The sequence below is a fragment of the Salvelinus fontinalis genome, chromosome 36, assembly GCF_029448725.1.
Source record: "Salvelinus fontinalis isolate EN_2023a chromosome 36, ASM2944872v1, whole genome shotgun sequence".
Lineage (NCBI taxonomy): Eukaryota > Metazoa > Chordata > Actinopteri > Salmoniformes > Salmonidae > Salvelinus > Salvelinus fontinalis.
The window spans coordinates 8994156-9011660 of record NC_074700.1 but is presented as its reverse complement, the minus strand read 5'-3'; the positions used below and the strand labels follow the sequence as shown (position 1 = coordinate 9011660).

Sequence of the window (17505 nt, the reverse complement as noted above, 5' to 3'; positions counted from 1 at the left end):
GCCGAATTACCAACCAGGCCCAGGGGCCCTGACCTACAGGGGGATCCCATTGATTTTCTTCGTCACTCTCACTTAGATATCATATTACTGTAACCTGGCATAAGTCATGGCAAAATGTGTACAATTGCAGGAAATGAGTTGTAAAACTGCAACAACAAAAAGTGATGTAAAAGCAAATGTATTTATTTACCTTTTTGTTTATAAAATACTTGTTCTGTTAACAGATCCCTCTGTACGTATTAAATTGTAGCTTTTAATCCCAGTGCTGAGTTAATGTGTAGCGGCTAACTGTATAGCTAATAGGCTATGACTGCTATGTGTTTGTAGATCGACTAACGTGATTGAAGCTACAGCAACTAATGTGATAATGGCTGATGTCATTTTAGCTTATTTTTGCTGTTCTCCAAACCTCACTAAAACACAGACCCTGGCTACAGCCCTGAGTGGCTAGCTAGTGCACTTAGCATCAGTTGGTCGTGGCTGAAGACTTTTGAAGTGCTCTCTCTCTGTCCTCATTTGTCCTGAGAGATTACTTCCTACTTCCTCTCCTCCGAAACAGCACCCATATATGGTAATGCTGGGAGACGCACGGTCTGACTCTGTGAATCTGTTTCTCTCTCCTTCTATGCCAACATTAACGGAACCTTGCTCTTTTCAATGACTGGAAAACTTCTCAACCCACCTGACTCCTTTCCTACTTAAAACACAGGCAAGGAAGTGAAAAATATGATGGCTAAGTAGGCTACAAGTTGCCCTATAACTAACCACAAGACCATCTTCGTGTTGTCTAGAATACAACCACATATGTACACAAACTGAAATTACAACCCCCCCCCCCCCACACACAAATGTTTATTAAGTCTTCCATGTTCCAAATGTTGTTGAATTGCATAAAACCACCCTTTTTTAAAGATAAATCCCTAATGTTATATTTTACCCAACTAGACAGCCTTTCATTACTTTGCTAAATGTGAAAATGTTGACCGCTGTCCAAACACTAAAAACACAAGCCGACAATAACAGGGGAAAAGTAATGAAAAAATGTTTCTCTAACTCCAATGCCTTCAGCCCTCTCTGAATAACAACGCTCTCAAATGAACGCAGCTCGCCTTTGTCGCTCTCTGCTCTAAGCCCCTTAGATATGCACTCTGCTTTAGTTTCCCGCTCCACACCTTCCTTTCAGGCTCGTCATCTACCAGGGATCGCTTTGTGGCACAACGTTCTCTCTCTGGTTGGGTTTGTTACATCAGGGTGTAGTGTAGGAACGTGACTGACTCCTCTCCTTTTTGGCCCAGACAAGACAAGCTAGCTCTCAGGAGGTGTTCTGCTGTGTTGTGTGTCTGTGCTTTGAGGAAACTTGTAGGAAACGTTATGCTGAAGTATTGAGATTCCCACAGAAGATTGTTGTTTCTATCCTGCATCATTCCCAGAAAGTTGTGGGAAGATTGTATACAATATAAGCATAGGGAAACCACGTTCTTACCAAGCTCTAAGAAACATGATTCTCAGAACGTTATGCGCTAGCTGGGGGGTGTGTGTGTGTGTGTGTACACTAAGTGTGTGTGTGTGTGTGCATAGGCCATGTGGAATGTTGTGTATCTCAGGGCAGGGGCAGGGCCAGACTGTCCTGTGAAGTCACACACAGTTCACAGACAGATACATGATAGAAGGGAGGGGGGTGGAAGGACCACCCAGCTAGCACATTTGCTTTCTTGGAAGTTGTGGGAATGTACGTTTTTGGTTTCCCGTTGGTTCTGGGAACGAAGCCATAAGTTTCCTGACCGGTAAAACAGAATGTTCTGAGAGCGGTAGTGAGAATTTTGCCTGTTCTAGAAACTTACATTTTTAGGTTGCAGGGAGATTCTGAGGATGTTTTACAATGGTTCCCTGAGTTTTCCTTGGAGGTTTTATTAACGTTCTGAGAACAGAAATTATAGGTTATTTGGAGGTTATCTGAGTAACTTAACTTTAACTGAATGTTTCAATAAGTATTTTAATAACACTGCTGACTTAGTTTGGGTTAAGTGTTTGGAACTTCAAACACAGAACACATGGAAATTAATTTGCTTAGACATTAATGCAAACACATGTATTTTTATTGTGGCACGGCATCGGTGAGATTTGAATCTATGATCTTTTGTTCTCTATCCATTAATTTAATCCACTGCATCACCAAGATGGAGCTAGTGTTATGGATGTGAAATGGCTAGCTAGTTAGCGGTGGTCCGCGCTAATAGCGTTTCAATCGGTTACGTCACTTGCTTTGAGACCCTGAAGTAGTGGTTCCCCTTGCTCTGCAAGGGCCGCGGCTTTTGTGGAGCGATGGGTAACGATGCTTCGTGGGTGACTGTTGTTGATGTGTGCAGAGGGTCCCTGGTTCGCGCCCGTGTCGGGGCGAGGGGACGGTCTAAAGTTATACTGTTACACTAGCACACCATGTTTTTTTTTTCCCATACAAAGCTGTTCATTTTAGTCTATTCAAACAGACCCCATTTCAAAGGAAACAAGCACTCATTAAGATTAGGTGTGGCCAATTAGTGGGCGTGGCCAACACACCTGTACGCACTTAACAAAATAGAGGATAGAGAGAGAGTTGTTGACGCTTTAGAATTAAATGTTTTTAAATAACATTCTTAGAACGTTCTTAGAACGTTAGTAATGTTTTCTTGTGGTTTTTATGGAACGTTTTCTAAATGTTCTGAGTACATGACTTTAAATAGAACCATGAGGAAGCCTGTAAGAAATGTTATGAAATACTGAAATCCCCACAGAAGAACGTTGTTTGTTAACGTTCTCTGAATGTCAAACCAGTTGGAAAATGTTCCAAAAATGTTATTAAATGTAACCATATTTTAACTTTTAGGAAATGTTCGGATAAAGTAATGAAATTACCCAAAAATTGCATTATTTTGTCAAGTTCCTTAAATGTGCTGAGAACGTTACAAAACCAAGCAACTATCCTGCACCATTCCCTGAAAGATGTGTGAAGGTTGTATGCAAAATAACATTAGGACAACCATGCTCTCACCAAGCTCTAAGAAACATATGGTTCTCAGAATGTTATGCGCTAGCTGGGCAGGATTCCACAGCTTTTAGATGAACCATAAGATAAATAGATGAGAGGGGGAGAAAGGGGGAAAGAAGAGGAGAGGATAGAAGGAGAGGGTCTGGATGGGAGGGCTGCATAGCAGTGATCTGATCTGGCAGAGGGAAGATTGCAGGGCACTGGAAAGGACATCTTGTACTGGCGTACGAAAGGTCAGGTTCTGTACCCCTATTCTCCTCTTACCCCCCTTTGCAGTCTGTACATGTGCGTGCGTGCACACACACACACACACACACACACACACACACACACACACACACACACACACACACACACACACACACACACACACACACACTCTGTCAGAACATGGCCAAATTAGGAGTGATAAATTGCATGTTGGAGCGAGAGATTTCCTTTTCAAACAAAACCAAAGAAAAACCTAACTTGTAACCCGTACCAACCTCTCATACAAAGCAATAGAAATCCACAACACACTTCAATGTCTTTTCAGGTCAAGCACATTTGTCAAAATTACAGTTTATTCTATAGGGCTCTGGCTCATTTTGACTCGGCACAACCAAACAAGTGGTGACGCCTATTCATAAACATCCAGGGCCTAGGGTGTGCTGTTCTAGTCTGCCCGCCACGTCAGTCAGTGGCCATGACATGACACATTAGTATTCACACCATGGGGTAGGTGGAGTGGTGGAGGCTCTGTGTCTGCCAATCAGCTCTGCCTTCAGCTAGCAACCAACGCTCATCAACACCTTGCCTCGCAGATGACCTCCCTGGTGTGTTGCCATGGTGACTGCCTGTGGTACCGCCCCTCGCCGTCGAAACGCTGCAGTGCAGAGAAAAGGGGCAGGATTAGTGGGTTGATACCTCCCGTGAATCCGCCAGCGGTTGCATCTGAAGTCAAGGTCACAAGACTGTGGCTGACAGGGAGCAGTGTACGTGTCAGTGTACACGTCTTTTTCTGTGTGTTTGTGTGTGTGTACACCTTTATGTATTTTACAATGATGTGTGTGTGTGTGTGTGTGTGTGTGTGTGTGTGTGTGTGTGTGTGTGTGTGTGTGTGTGTGTGTGTGTGTGTGTGTGTGTGTGTGTGTGTGTGTGTGTGTGTGTGTGTGTGTGTGTGGCATTTCCATGTAAAAGGACCCATGAGCACCAACATGTGAAGTTCATAGGAGCATGTCAAATTACGTGTCTAATGAAAGCTAAGAGTCTATATTTTGGGGGGAAATGAAGACATAGATACATTTTTCAACCATTTTCCATTCTAAAATTTGGGAATAAGCAAAAGCTTTAATTTCTGGTCAACCAGATGGAAAAGTGGTCTTAGACAACATCTACTGGTATTAGAAATACATCAAAACACAATCATGTTGACGTAAAGACCCTTGCAAACCAATATCGACATTTATATTTAGTTTTGTATCAATTATTTTCCTTCTGTAAGTTTAAGAAACGTTGCCTTGTCAAATTTATTCATTATTAAGTGATTAAAACTCAGTTCTGTTACCAAATCAGTAACGGAATTACTGCAATTGAATTGGCAACAATGGGAAATGATAGTAGTCACAAACTACAGTTGTGTCACCTGCTACTATCTTCCCTTCCACTGGCATACTGTTATGTTCAGCTCATAACTGTTCTCCCATCCACTGGCATACTGTTATGTTCAGCTCATAACTGTTCTCCCATCCACTGGCATACTGTTATGTTCAGCTCATAACTGTTCTCCCATCCACTGGCATACTGTTATGTTCAGCTCATAACTGTTCTCCCATCCACTGGCATACTGTTATGTTCAGCTCATAACTGTTCTCCCATCCACTGGCATACTGTTATGTTCAGCTCATAACTGTTCTCCCATCCACTGGCATACTGTTATGTTCAGCTCATAACCCTTTTCCCATCCACTGGCATACTGTTATGTTCAGCTCATAACTGTTCTCCCATCCACTGGCATACTGTTATGTTCAGCTCATAACTGTTCTCCCATCCACTGGCATACTGTTATGTTCAGCTCATAACTGTTCTCCCATCCACTGGCATACTGTTATGTTCAGCTCATAACTGTTCTCCCATCCACTGGCATACTGTTATGTTCAGCTCATAACTGTTCTCCCATCCACTGGCATACTGTTATGTTCAGCTCATAACTGTTCTCCCATCCACTGGCATACTGTTATGTTCAGCTCATAACTGTTCTCCCATCCACTGGCATACTGTTATGTTCAGCTCATTACTGTTTTTTTTACCCTCTTTCTGTTGTCAAAGCAAGACTGCGAAAACAGTCTGGACAACCCCTCCTTCTCACTTTCCCTCTTTCTCTCTGCCGCTCTCTCTCTCTCTCTCTCTCTCTCTCTCTCTCTCTCTCTCTCTCTCTCTTTCTCTCTCCTATTTCTCTCCAGTTAATGCCACCTCTCCCGGCTCTTACTGACACCTACCACGACACCTACCACCCACACTCTTAGAAAAAATGGTTCCAAAAGGATTTCTCGGATGTCCCCATTGGACAGGGGCGTCAATCTCATTCCATGGAGGGCCTAGTATCTGCTGGTTTTTAGTTTTTCAGACCTGGACAACCAGGTGTGGGGAGTTCCTTACTAACCAGTGATCTTAATTCATCAATCAAGTCCAAGGAAGGAGGGAAAACCCGAAGACACGCGACCCTCTGTGGAATGAGTTTGACACGTGCCGTAGGTGAACCCTTTGTGATTCCAGCTAGAACCATTTTGGGTTCCAGGTAGAACCATTTTGGGTTCCAGGTAGAACCCCTTTGGGTTCCATATAGAACCCTCTGTGGAAGTTAGCACCATTCTAAGAATGTACCCTCTTTCCATTTACTGTGACGAGCATCCTCACCCACTGACCACTGACCCACAACGGACGTCCATGGACTCTGAAAAAAGTAGTCGAAATTCGGTCAGTCTGCCCTGGCCGGGCCAAATCTGAGCCAGTCATAGACATCTGTTTCTGTCGTTCTGCCCTTTAGTAAGGCAGTTAACCCCCCTCGACAACAGCTCCCGGATGACCAATGTGGCAGTTCCCCGCACCTCTCTGATTCAGAGGGGTTGGGGATAAAAGTGGAAGTCAAGTTTTGGTTGGACCTAAAAGAAATGTAATCCTTTTGTGGCAGACATTTTTAATGTGAGAAATCTGAGTCAACGTGTAATTCCGTTGTCGTGGAATTGCCCTGTAGCTTCGGCTGCGAATGTGCATGCCTGTCATGTAGACCTTTCCATTACATGTAAGGCGATGCACTCCGGTCCAGTGTTGCAGTGCGGTGGAGCCCCGGCTTTGGAGTCTGCGTTGATTCTCTCCTCTCATATGTTGGGACTCCCAGTCGCTTCTCTGCAAACACCTCACCACCGGTCTGAGGTGGAGGAAGTGTGTGGAGGGTCTGAGGACACCACACACAGAGACATGCACACACCCCGCTGACCCCATCCTCCTCGGGTTTCATCCTCACTGGTGTGTGTGTGTGTGTGTGTGTGTGTGTGTGTGTGTGTGTGTGTGTGTGTGTGTGTGTGTGTGTGTGTGTGTGTGTGTGTGTGTGTGCTGGAAGTCAGACGGTGTTGTTTCTATTTCTGAATGTGACTATATTTTCTGATAGAGACCCCCGTCTAAATCAATAACTAGGAGGGCAGACTGTTCAACAGGAAGGCTAGGTCCACTTAGGTCTACCTCCCGGCCTCATTGTATATGACTCCTTTCGGGATACTAGAAATATGATATGTGTTTAGATAATGTTCTCCTGTGGGTTTGGAGGAGAAGAGGGAATGTTTATTCAGCTTGATTTAAGGTCTCAATGCAGAAATAGCCGGGTCACACGAAGTATCAGTCGACAGCGGGTCAATCCATTTGAATTCAAAATCACTTTTTTGACAGCATCCCTTTTGATTGAAACAAAACTTTTCATGTTTGCCCGTGGAAAAAGGGGTCAGAAAATGACTTTTGGACCTGAATGCCAAAACATAAAGGTGCTCAAAGTTGACCCATTTTGCAAACCCTAACATACTGAGATGTTTGTGTCTTTATCACTGGAAAAGAGAAACGGTTGAGTTTGATATAATTTAAAAGCTTACAAAACAGGGTTGTCAAATTATTTTATAAATTATGACTTTTTTTTACCTTTAACTTCAATTATCTTTTTTTCTTTTTGTAGTTTACATCATCTGAGGTTTTTGTGTTGTGCTTGCTATCGGTTGAGACACAAAATGCTCTTGAATACAGGGTGGGTGTCAATTCAATCATAGAAATATAAATCCCAGAATGGTCATATCCCATCAGACCACTGCAATTTAGCTGATACACCATTTACATTTGAATTACATTTTAACATCTAATTACTACCACAAAGATGGCCACCGGTACTCCCACCCTCAAATGTCAACTTAAATGTCCATTCTATAATCAATATTTCTATGATTTCAATAGGTTTCCTATGGCAGATTGACAGTATAATTTAAAACAACAAATATTCTCTGATGTGTGGACCTCCAACCATCGAAAGTTGAAATTGTAATTTTATTCCCATTTTAGTACATTTATCAGCCACTCTGTATTCAAGAGCATTTTGTGTCTCAACCGTTGGCGGGCACAACACAAAAACCTCAGTTGATGTAAAATAGAGTCTAAGATACACATTTTTAGATAATTAGCATTTCAAGGTTTAAAAAAATTACATTATTTTATTTTTAATTAAATCAATTATAAAATAGTTTGACAACCCTGTTTGTAGGCTTTTATCGCTTTCTGTGCAGTTCTACAAAGGGCAAATATGTTTGGAAGGTTTCATTCAAATCAACATGGATTTACCCCAGTGCTATGGGTGGGGTGCTAGGCAGTGGCTCAGTCACTTCTAGGAATCTCTGGTTCTCTGGCTCATGCCGGAACTGTAGTCTGTCATTAAATGGGTATCAATGAAACTGCTAAATGGTATACATGCTTAGGGATATGGCAACTAATCCATTGTGCATGACTTTGGGAATCTGCCATCTACATCTGCAATGTGCTATTTTTTAACAGACTGAATATTTGGTGCTTTTTTCCCTCCCAAATGCATGCTATGAAAAACCCTTTCTCTTAGTTATAACTTAAGAAACCTAGTTTGCTAAAATCTATGATGAATTGTGCCCATTGTTCACAATTGACTTTTTCATTTGGAATACTTTAGGGACACCTGTGTCTACATATAGCTACCTAAATGAATGTGACCCAATTACAGTGCATTCGGAAAGTATTCAGACCACTTGACTTTTTCTAAACAAATGTACGTTACAGCCTTATTCTAAAATTGATTAAATAAAATCTAAATCATAATCAAATCTACACACAATACCCCATAATGACAAAACAAGTTTTTAGACATTTTTGCACATTTATTAAAACAGGAATACCTTATTTACATACAGTACCAGTCAAAAGTTGGGACACACCTACTCATTCAAGGGTTTGAGTGTGCAAAGCTGTCATCAAGGCAAAGGGTGGCTACTTTGAAGAATCTCAAATCTCAAATATATTTTGATTAGTTTAACGCTTTTTTTGGTTACTACGTGATTCCATAAGTTATTTCAGTTTTGATGTCATCACTATTATTCTACAATGTAGAAAATAGTAAAAATAAGGAAAAACCCTTGAATGAGTAGGTGTGTCCAAACTTTTGACAGGTACTGTAAGTATTCAGACCTTTTGTAATGAGACTTGAAAATTAGCTCAGGTGCATCCTTTTTCTATTGATCATCCTTGAGATGTTTCTACAACTTGATTGGAGTCCAGCAGTGGTAAATGCAATTGATTGGACATGATTTGGAAAGGCACACACTTGTCTATATAAGGTCCCACAGTTGACAGTGCATGTCAGAGCAAAAACCAAGCCAAGAGGTCGAAGGAATTGTCTGTAGAGCTCCGAGACAGGATTGTGTCGATGCACAGATCTGGGGAAGGGTACCAAAAAATGTCTGCTGCATTGAAGGTCCCCAAGAACACAGTGGACTCCATTATTCTTAAATGGAAAAAGTTTGGAACCAACAAGACTCTTCCTAGAACTGGCCACCCGCCCAAACAGACCAATCGGGGGAGAAGGGCCTTGGTCAGGGATGTGACCAAGAACCCGATGGTCACTCTGAAAGAGCTCCAGAGTTCCTCTGTGGAGATTGTTGTCCTTCTGGAAGTTTCTCCCATCTTTGCAGCACTCCAACAAGCAGGCCTTCTATGGTAGTCTATGGTAGAGTGACTAGATGGAAGCTAATCCTCAGTAAAAGTCACATGACAACACGCTTGGAGTTTGCCAAAGGCACCTAAAGACTCTACGACCATGAGAAACAAGATTCTCTGGTCTGATGAAACCGAGATTGAACTCTTTGGCCTGAATGCCTAGTGTCACGTCTGGAGGAAACCTGACATCATCCCTACAATGAAGCATGGTGGTGGCAGCATCATGTCGTGGGGATGTTTTCCAGCATTAGGGACTGGGAGACTAGTCAGGATTGAGGGTAAGATAAACAGAGCAAAGTACAGAGAGATCCTTGATGAAAACCTGTTCCAAATCGCTCAGGACCTCAGAATGGGGCGAAGGTTCAACTTCCAACAGGACAATGACCCAAACCACACATCCAAGACAAAGCATGAGTGGCTTCGAGAAAAGTCTTTGAATGTCCTTGTGGCCCAACCAGAGCCTGGACTTTAACCCGATCGAACATCTCTGGAGAGGCCTCCCGAGTGGTGCAGTGGTCTAAGGAGATCCTGGTTCAAGTCCAGGCTCTGTCGCAGCTGAACCATGGCGCGGCGTACAATTGGCCCAGCTTTGTCCGGGTTAGGGGTGGTTTTGGCCGGCCGGGATGTCCTTGTCCCCTCGTGCCTAGCAACTCCTGTGGCGGGCCGGGCGCATGCACGCTGGAACGGTCGTCAGGTGTACGGTATTGTTTCCTCCGACACATTGGTGCGGCTGGATCCTTGTGTTTCAGAGGATGCACGGCTCTCGACCTTCACCTCTCCCGAGTCCGTACAGGAGTTGCAGAGATGGGACAAGACTGTAACTACCAATTGGATACCTTGAAATTGGGGAGAAAAAGGGAAGAAAGAAACCTGAAAATAGCTGTGCAGCAACGCTCCCCATCCAACCTGAAAGAGCTTGAGAGGATCTGCAGAGAAAAATTGGAGAAACTCCCAAAATACATGTGTGCCAAGCTTGTAGCGTCATACCCAAGAAGACTTGATGCTGTAATCGCTGCCAAAGGTGCTTCAACAAAGTACCGAGTAAAGTGTTACTTATGTAAATGTGATATTTCTGGTTTTTATTTTTCATAAATTTGCAAACATTTCTAAAAAACAATTTTTGCTTTGTCATTATGGGCTATTGTGTGTAGATTGATGAGGGGGGGGGGCGATTTAATCAATTTTAGAATAAGGCTGTAACGTAACAAAATGTGGAAAAAGTCAAGGTGTCTGAATACTTTCCAAATGCACTTAATGTCATGTAAAATAACAACAACAACCACAGCCAGTACTGTTTTACTGTTACAATAGGAGTAGGTCTACCTGTAGCTGCCATAGTGTGAGAAAAGGCACTTACTGCACACAGTCCCATCCCTGCCCCAGTTATTGTGAATGGCTGGCGTTGTGAAGGCAAATAGACTGTCAGTCTATTTGGACCACTGTGTTGACACAACTCAGGCCCTCATATTGACCCTTTTTGGCTGTTTCATGAAAACCTCACCCTCGGGACATTGGGCCGGACGGACTCGCCATGTGTTCCTGTTGTGGTTATAAACACAGATTTTAAAAAAACGTGAAAAGTAAGTAAAAGTAAGTAGGGGTGCGTGCTCGGGGGTAGTAGGGGGTACCTGCTTAGTAGAGTGGTGTGCCTGCGCTCTTAACCTGGATTAGTCCCGCCCTCTCCACGCCACCCCCCTTCAGTCATCACTTCAGGCAGGCCTCGGTAGTACTGCACTATCACGCTGACTACTGAGAAGCCAAAAAAGAACGACACGTATGTCTGTTGCACTTGGCAGAAAGATGAAGTGTCACTACAGATGAGATGCCGTTCTTAAAGGGACATCACACTTTCAAATCAAAGTCTGCCAGACGTTTACAGACCTCTGAAGTATTCTAATGTCAAGATTAAAACCACAACTGATGCCGTGGGATGTGGTTTAATCTTGACCCCACTCTACATTTTGAGGTCTGAAAACATCTGACTTTTGAGTGAAATGTGTCTTTAAGTTCCAGTACCCTTTGCCATCAAATCTAACTGTCTCTGTCGGTCTCTGTGTCAGTGCGGGGATGTCGCCCTGGGAAGATCGTGCAGATGTCAGAGGCTGAGGTGAGGGGCCTCTGCATCAAGTCCAGAGAGATCTTCCTCAGCCAGCCCATCCTCCTGGAACTGGAGGCTCCCCTCAAAATCTGTGGTAGGTGGTGATGATGACGACAGTGATGATGAATCCCCACTACATCTCCCCTCCACTTTTTAACCTCATCACATTAAGTGTGATTTATTATAGCGCCGTACAATTACATTATTATAGGATCTCTGTCTAGCGCATTGAGTAAATGCCTCTCCGGGGATTATGAAGATCTGTTGGTCGGCGCAGAATCTGTGTATCTCGAACGCACATCGTTTCCCCCTCATGTCCAGTTCTGCACCTGTTATTCATGAATTGCCCTGACTGTGGATAGCTAGGCTAGGGTAGTTACGTTCCTCCTATCTCTCGCCTCCTCCCTCTCTCAGGTGACATCCACGGCCAGTACACAGACCTGCTGCGGCTCTTTGAGTACGGGGGCTTCCCGCCCGAGGCCAACTACCTGTTCCTGGGGGACTACGTGGACCGAGGGAAGCAGTCCCTGGAAACCATCTGTCTACTGCTGGCCTACAAGATCAAATACCCCGAGAACTTCTTCCTCCTCAGGGGCAACCACGAGTGTGCCTCCATCAACCGTATCTACGGCTTCTACGACGAGTGTGAGTCGCACGCCTGCTTGCACACACGCTCGGCACACACAGACACTTCAACACATTGCCTAGTGCAATTGTCTGGGTTTCATACAAGTAATTGAGCCAAATACCCCGCCGCGACACGCACACTAATGAATGCTTATTTGGAAAAACACATGCAGCCCTTCAACACAGGGCAGCATCTGTTACAAAAGTAAAGTTGCTGGAATTACAAGAGCCCAGATGTTATAAAGTTTAGTTTTTTTTGTCTCACTGTTTCTCCAGGTAAGCGCAGATTCAACATAAAGCTGTGGAAGACATTTACTGACTGCTTCAACTGCCTTCCCATCGCTGCCATCGTGGATGAGAAGATCTTCTGTTGCCATGGAGGTACAGCACTCCTGGAGGAGCTGCCACTCAAAACTCCCTGTCTATGACCTGGCTGTTGAACGATCGTCGTCTTGCTCAGCAAATGAATATTAAAGTAGATGTAGCAAACCTTTTCCCGTAACTGTCAGTCAAACGAACACCCTATAGAACAAATCATTATTTAGTGCTTTACAATAATTATTACATACTATGCATCTGTTCCATATGTATACAACGGAATAACAATGCAAGCAGGCATTGGACATGAGTCATGACTATGACTAGGTGCAAAACAATAGTTAAAGACTCCGTGTAGAGCAGTATCCTACAACGTGCTGGTTCTGGTAGGAAAAGTGACCTTGAAAGTGTGTGGATTTTAAATGGATGTGTTTTTGATTACTGTGACTGAGTGCTATTGTCTCTGTGCTCCTCTGTCTCCTACCAGGCCTCTCTCCAGACCTGCAGTCTATGGAGCAGATCCGTCGCATCATGAGACCCACAGACGTCCCTGACACGGGTAGGTCCACACACACACACACACACACACACACACACACACACACACACACACACACACACACACACACACACACACACACACACACACACACACACACACACACACACACACACACACACACACACACACACACACACACACACACACACACACACACCTCTACAACATTACAAAAACAAGTGCTACTTCCTTTAGCGGCCAGTAGTGGTCAGTATTTCCTAAGAACATTTTTATTGAATTGCCCACAGTAAAGTGTGATCCCAGATTATTGTACTGTACAATGGAGCTAATTCTTTAAAGATTTTCTGATTCTCTAAATCAATTGACTTTTGACATGACCATATATGGGTTATTTAAAAATGATTTAAAAGACTGTTCATGTGTCCAGGACAACCTATTGTTATGTCAATACAGTAGACCTATGTATAGTTATATCTAAATAAGGTTCTGATACTCACTGTATAAGTCACAGAAACCTGACTGTCTGGTTCATTTTAAAGAGAAGTACATTTTGACCAAGTCCAGTATCGGCTCATCAGACCTTTCTAGAACACATCTCCTTATATGGTCGCGATGTGAACCACCGAGGCCATTGTTCACGTCTCAGATCCTGCTGTGTGTGTGTGTGTGTGTGTGTGTGTGTGTGTGTGTGTGTGTGTGTGTGTGTGTGTGTGTGTGTGTGTGTGTGTGTGTGTGTGTGTGTGTGTGTGTGTGTGTGTGTTTTCCAGGGTTGCTGTGTGACCTGCTGTGGTCGGACCCAGACAAAGACGTTCAGGGTTGGGGGGAGAATGACCGCGGGGTCTCGTTCACATTTGGGGCTGATGTGGTCAGCAAGTTCCTCAACCGCCACGATCTGGACCTCATCTGCAGAGCCCACCAGGTACAACTGAACTGACCTGTCATTCTGCTAGGGAAAAAAGACTACCCACTGGGCACAAACTGGTTGAGTCAACATTGTTTGAACATAATTAGTCAGCGCATTGTGACGTGGAATCTACGTGGAACATAAATTGTATTTTTTTTAAAGTCATCACCGTAAACTGTTGTTTTGACGGTAACATTTCGTTTTTGACGGTAACATTTCAACCACACGATTTATGTCATCATGGTAACCAAATTTCAACAGAGACAAACCTTGTATAAAATATGTTGAGTTTGTACCTTTAAAACAATGTCAGATCTTCAATGTTATATCCACTGTCAGAAAAAACAATAGGCTGGGTAAGCACCTACTAAAGAATTGATATATCTACAGTCTCCCATCCAGGGTTTTAACCAAGCCCAGCCATGATTAGCTATGATGTTTGACACTGACTATTAACAAGGTGCTATCGTGAGAATGATTGTTGAGAGAAGTTCACTTTAAAACTAAATAGATTCACTGTTGCTATACGTCATTCCAAAGAGTAGGTTTAACAGAGCAAATTAAAATGGGACCATACATTATCGCTTTTATCCTCAATGATGCTATTTAGGCCTATATTGCATCTGCAAAGTCATCAACAGCCATTGTTTCAATTAAACCAAGGATGCACCTAAAAATAGACAATACAATAGGCCTAGGGTTACAAGCTCTGGTTTGATTTAAAATGTAATGATATTTAGTGGCAACGCAACCAAATATCAACATTTGAAGGCGATGTATCTACTGCTTGGATACTTCCATCTGTGCCACTGACTTAGTCTGGCTTTAATTCCAATTAGTTTTCAAATGAATCATTAATATGTTGGATTCACATCTCAATCTCAACCAAAAATGAACGTTAAAGAATGGGAGTGTCTCAGATGGAACTATCCCAGCAGTAGATACATCTCCTTTAAATGTTGATATTGGGTTATATTGTCAACCAAACAGGATTCAATATTACATTGTAATACCGTAAATAGACTAAAGTTTAAGGCTCTTTTACAAACGTTTGTAACGTTCAACCTTAAAATGAGTAATACATCCATGGTGACATTTTAAGGTTCCTGTTTCTATAAAGGTCTTCTTCTGTAATCATATAAAAGATGTATGTTCCAGATCGCATGCATAGGTTGTCGCAGGTCTGTAGAGAACTTCGCAATTGCTGTAATAATCTGCGCAGAATCTTGAACAGTATTGATTACTTGTACCAGGTACAATTTATTTTTTTAGACTTTTTAGCCCTGATTTTGTGAGTCCCCTATGGACTCCGGAGAGGCGATGGTCGAGAGCCTCCGAAACACGACTCTGTCAAGCCGTACTGCTCGCTTAACCCGGACGCCAGATGCACCAATGTCAAAAGTCAGCGTGCATGTGCCCAGCCCGCCACAAGGAGTCACTAGAGCGCGATGGGACAAGGACATCCCGGCCGGCCAAACCCTCCCCTAACCCGGATGCCGCTGGGCTAATTGTGCACCGCCTCATGGATCTCCCGGTCGCGACACAGCCTGGGATCAAACCCGGGTCTCTAGTGACGCCTCAAGCACTGCAGGGCAGTGCCTTAGACCGGTGCGCCACTCGGGAGGCCCTGTACCATGTACTTTTAATGTAATCTCAACTGCAATCCAGGTCATTTGGTTCTGCTATTAGATGAACCACAGTGATAACACATTCATCTCTTATCAAAAATATATGACATTGTTTTCCCATTTGAACTTTGCTGTGCTTTTAAATGGTTGAAAGCACAGCGTATGACATTCTGGTGACAACTGAACCAAAAATCTGACCTAATTTTTCCATTGGAATTTGGTTGTGCTTTTAGGTGGTTTAAAGCATAGTGATAACACATTGCAAATTCAACTAAATTCAAGCAAATTCAATTTTGGCTGTCTTTTTGAGTGAGTGAATATAGGTTGTAAACTCTTTAACGTCTCAACCAAATAGGACCCAATTATCCACATATGCCCAGTAGGTAGCCTATAGTTTAGTCTAGTCTAGGTTCTAGACTAAGCAAGCTCATAATCATAATGTACTACTACATTCATGGCCAGTGACCCTTGCCCTTCCTATTCTACCTTTCCTGTGTCTTTCCAACTGTCTATCTTTCCCATAAAGGAAAGGGGGATACCTAGTCAGTTGTACAACTGAAATGTGTCTTCTGCATTTAACCCAACCCCTCTGAATCAGAGAGGTGCGGGGGGCTGCCTTAATCGACATCCATGTCATCGGCGCCCGGGGGAACAGTGGGTTAACTTGCCTTACTCAGGGGCAGAACGACAGATTATTACCTTGTCAGCTCGGGGATTCGATCCAGCAACCTTTTGGTTACTGGCCCAACGCTCCTACCCGCCAGGCTCATAAGCCACTCGTTAAGAAAAAAAAAGACTACCTTCACTCTTAGATAAAGCACTCATACACTGACATACACACAGACAACAGCACATGAAAAGTATTATACACCTCACTTGCTGTTGCAATACTACAACTTAACTCTGTAAAATACATTGACTATCTTGACTGTGATACTGCGGGTCCTCTGATGTGCTGACTGTGTGTGTCTCCACCAGGTGGTGGAGGATGGATATGAGTTCTTTGCCAAGCGGCAGCTGGTGACTCTGTTCTCAGCTCCTAACTACTGTGGAGAGTTTGACAACGCCGGCGGCATGATGAGTGTTGATGAGACCCTGATGTGCTCCTTCCAGGTAAAAGCGGTGCCATTGGCACCACTGACAACCACAGCTGGTTTCCGTCTGTATGGCGTACAATTGGTGTGGATGTAAAATCCGAGACACTGACTGCGAACATTCTCATAAGTCCCTAAAATGTATCATTCCACACAGTGAAGTTTGTACAATGTTTAAGCAATAAGCCTTTTGTCCATTCTGTATTGTAACTATATCACGACTATCACTGGGATACACCTGGGGCCGAACAACCCTTAGGTGTGATATAATTATACTGTTTAGTCTCTTATTGTGTCTATTGATATTAATGATTCACCAAACATATTAAAGAATTGGGTACAATTATACAGGTGGTATATGCCTTTGGTTGGGATTTAGATGTATGATCCGTGTATCTGTCCTTGTCCACTATAACTGTGCAGATCCTGAAGCCATCTGAGAAGAAGGCCAAGTACCAGTACGGAGGGATGAACTCCGGCCGACCCGTCACCCCGCCCCGCACAGCCGTCCCGCCAAAGAAACGGTGAAGGTGGGAGCGAGAGCGAGGAAGGAGATGAGCGGACGTCGTGGACGAGCGACGGTCCCTCATCCGCTTTCCACAAGAGAAAACACTTGTTAGCGAAAGTAGATAAAACCCAAAGCAAAGTTTTTGATTTTATGCCCTCCGCCACCCGTTTTTTGATTTGACTTCCCCTCTGAACTTTTGTCACGCGCCGCTCTCCTGCCAAAGGCTTCTTTAGCAACTGTGTAACCAACCACACTTGTTTTTTAAAAGTAGTCATTCTGTTTGCAGAAGTGTTTTTTCTTCTTCTTGCGTTTTTGGGCTTATGGCAGAATGACCGGCTACTAGCTCCAGTTGAGCATTTCATTCCTATCCAGTAAGAACAGGTGTTAATGACGACTGCTGGGTTTTCAATAAAATTACAAAAAAATGGGGAATAAACCTTTTTATTATATGGTCCGGTTTTTATTTGATTTTTTATTGATAGTGCCTTCTATGCAGAAACAAATAGAACACCTACTCCATTAATCCTTGTT

The 17505-nt window shown here is 43.4% G+C and overlaps 1 protein-coding gene across 1 annotated transcript in view; it reads left to right on the top strand.

The window, feature by feature from the left end:
- The window catches only part of LOC129835183 (serine/threonine-protein phosphatase PP1-beta catalytic subunit), a 28063-nt gene extending 10637 nt beyond the window's left edge, over window positions 1-17426 (top strand). Inside the window, exons 2-8 of the mRNA XM_055900621.1 lie at window positions 11335-11466; window positions 11787-12017; window positions 12276-12380; window positions 12805-12876; window positions 13608-13759; window positions 16351-16485; window positions 16890-17426. Of these exons, the coding sequence (XP_055756596.1) occupies window positions 11335-11466; window positions 11787-12017; window positions 12276-12380; window positions 12805-12876; window positions 13608-13759; window positions 16351-16485; window positions 16890-16994 (932 nt within the window). The 3' untranslated portion in view covers window positions 16995-17426. The remainder of the gene's footprint in view (window positions 1-11334; window positions 11467-11786; window positions 12018-12275; window positions 12381-12804; window positions 12877-13607; window positions 13760-16350; window positions 16486-16889) is intronic.
- Window positions 17427-17505: the final 79 nt, after the last annotated feature.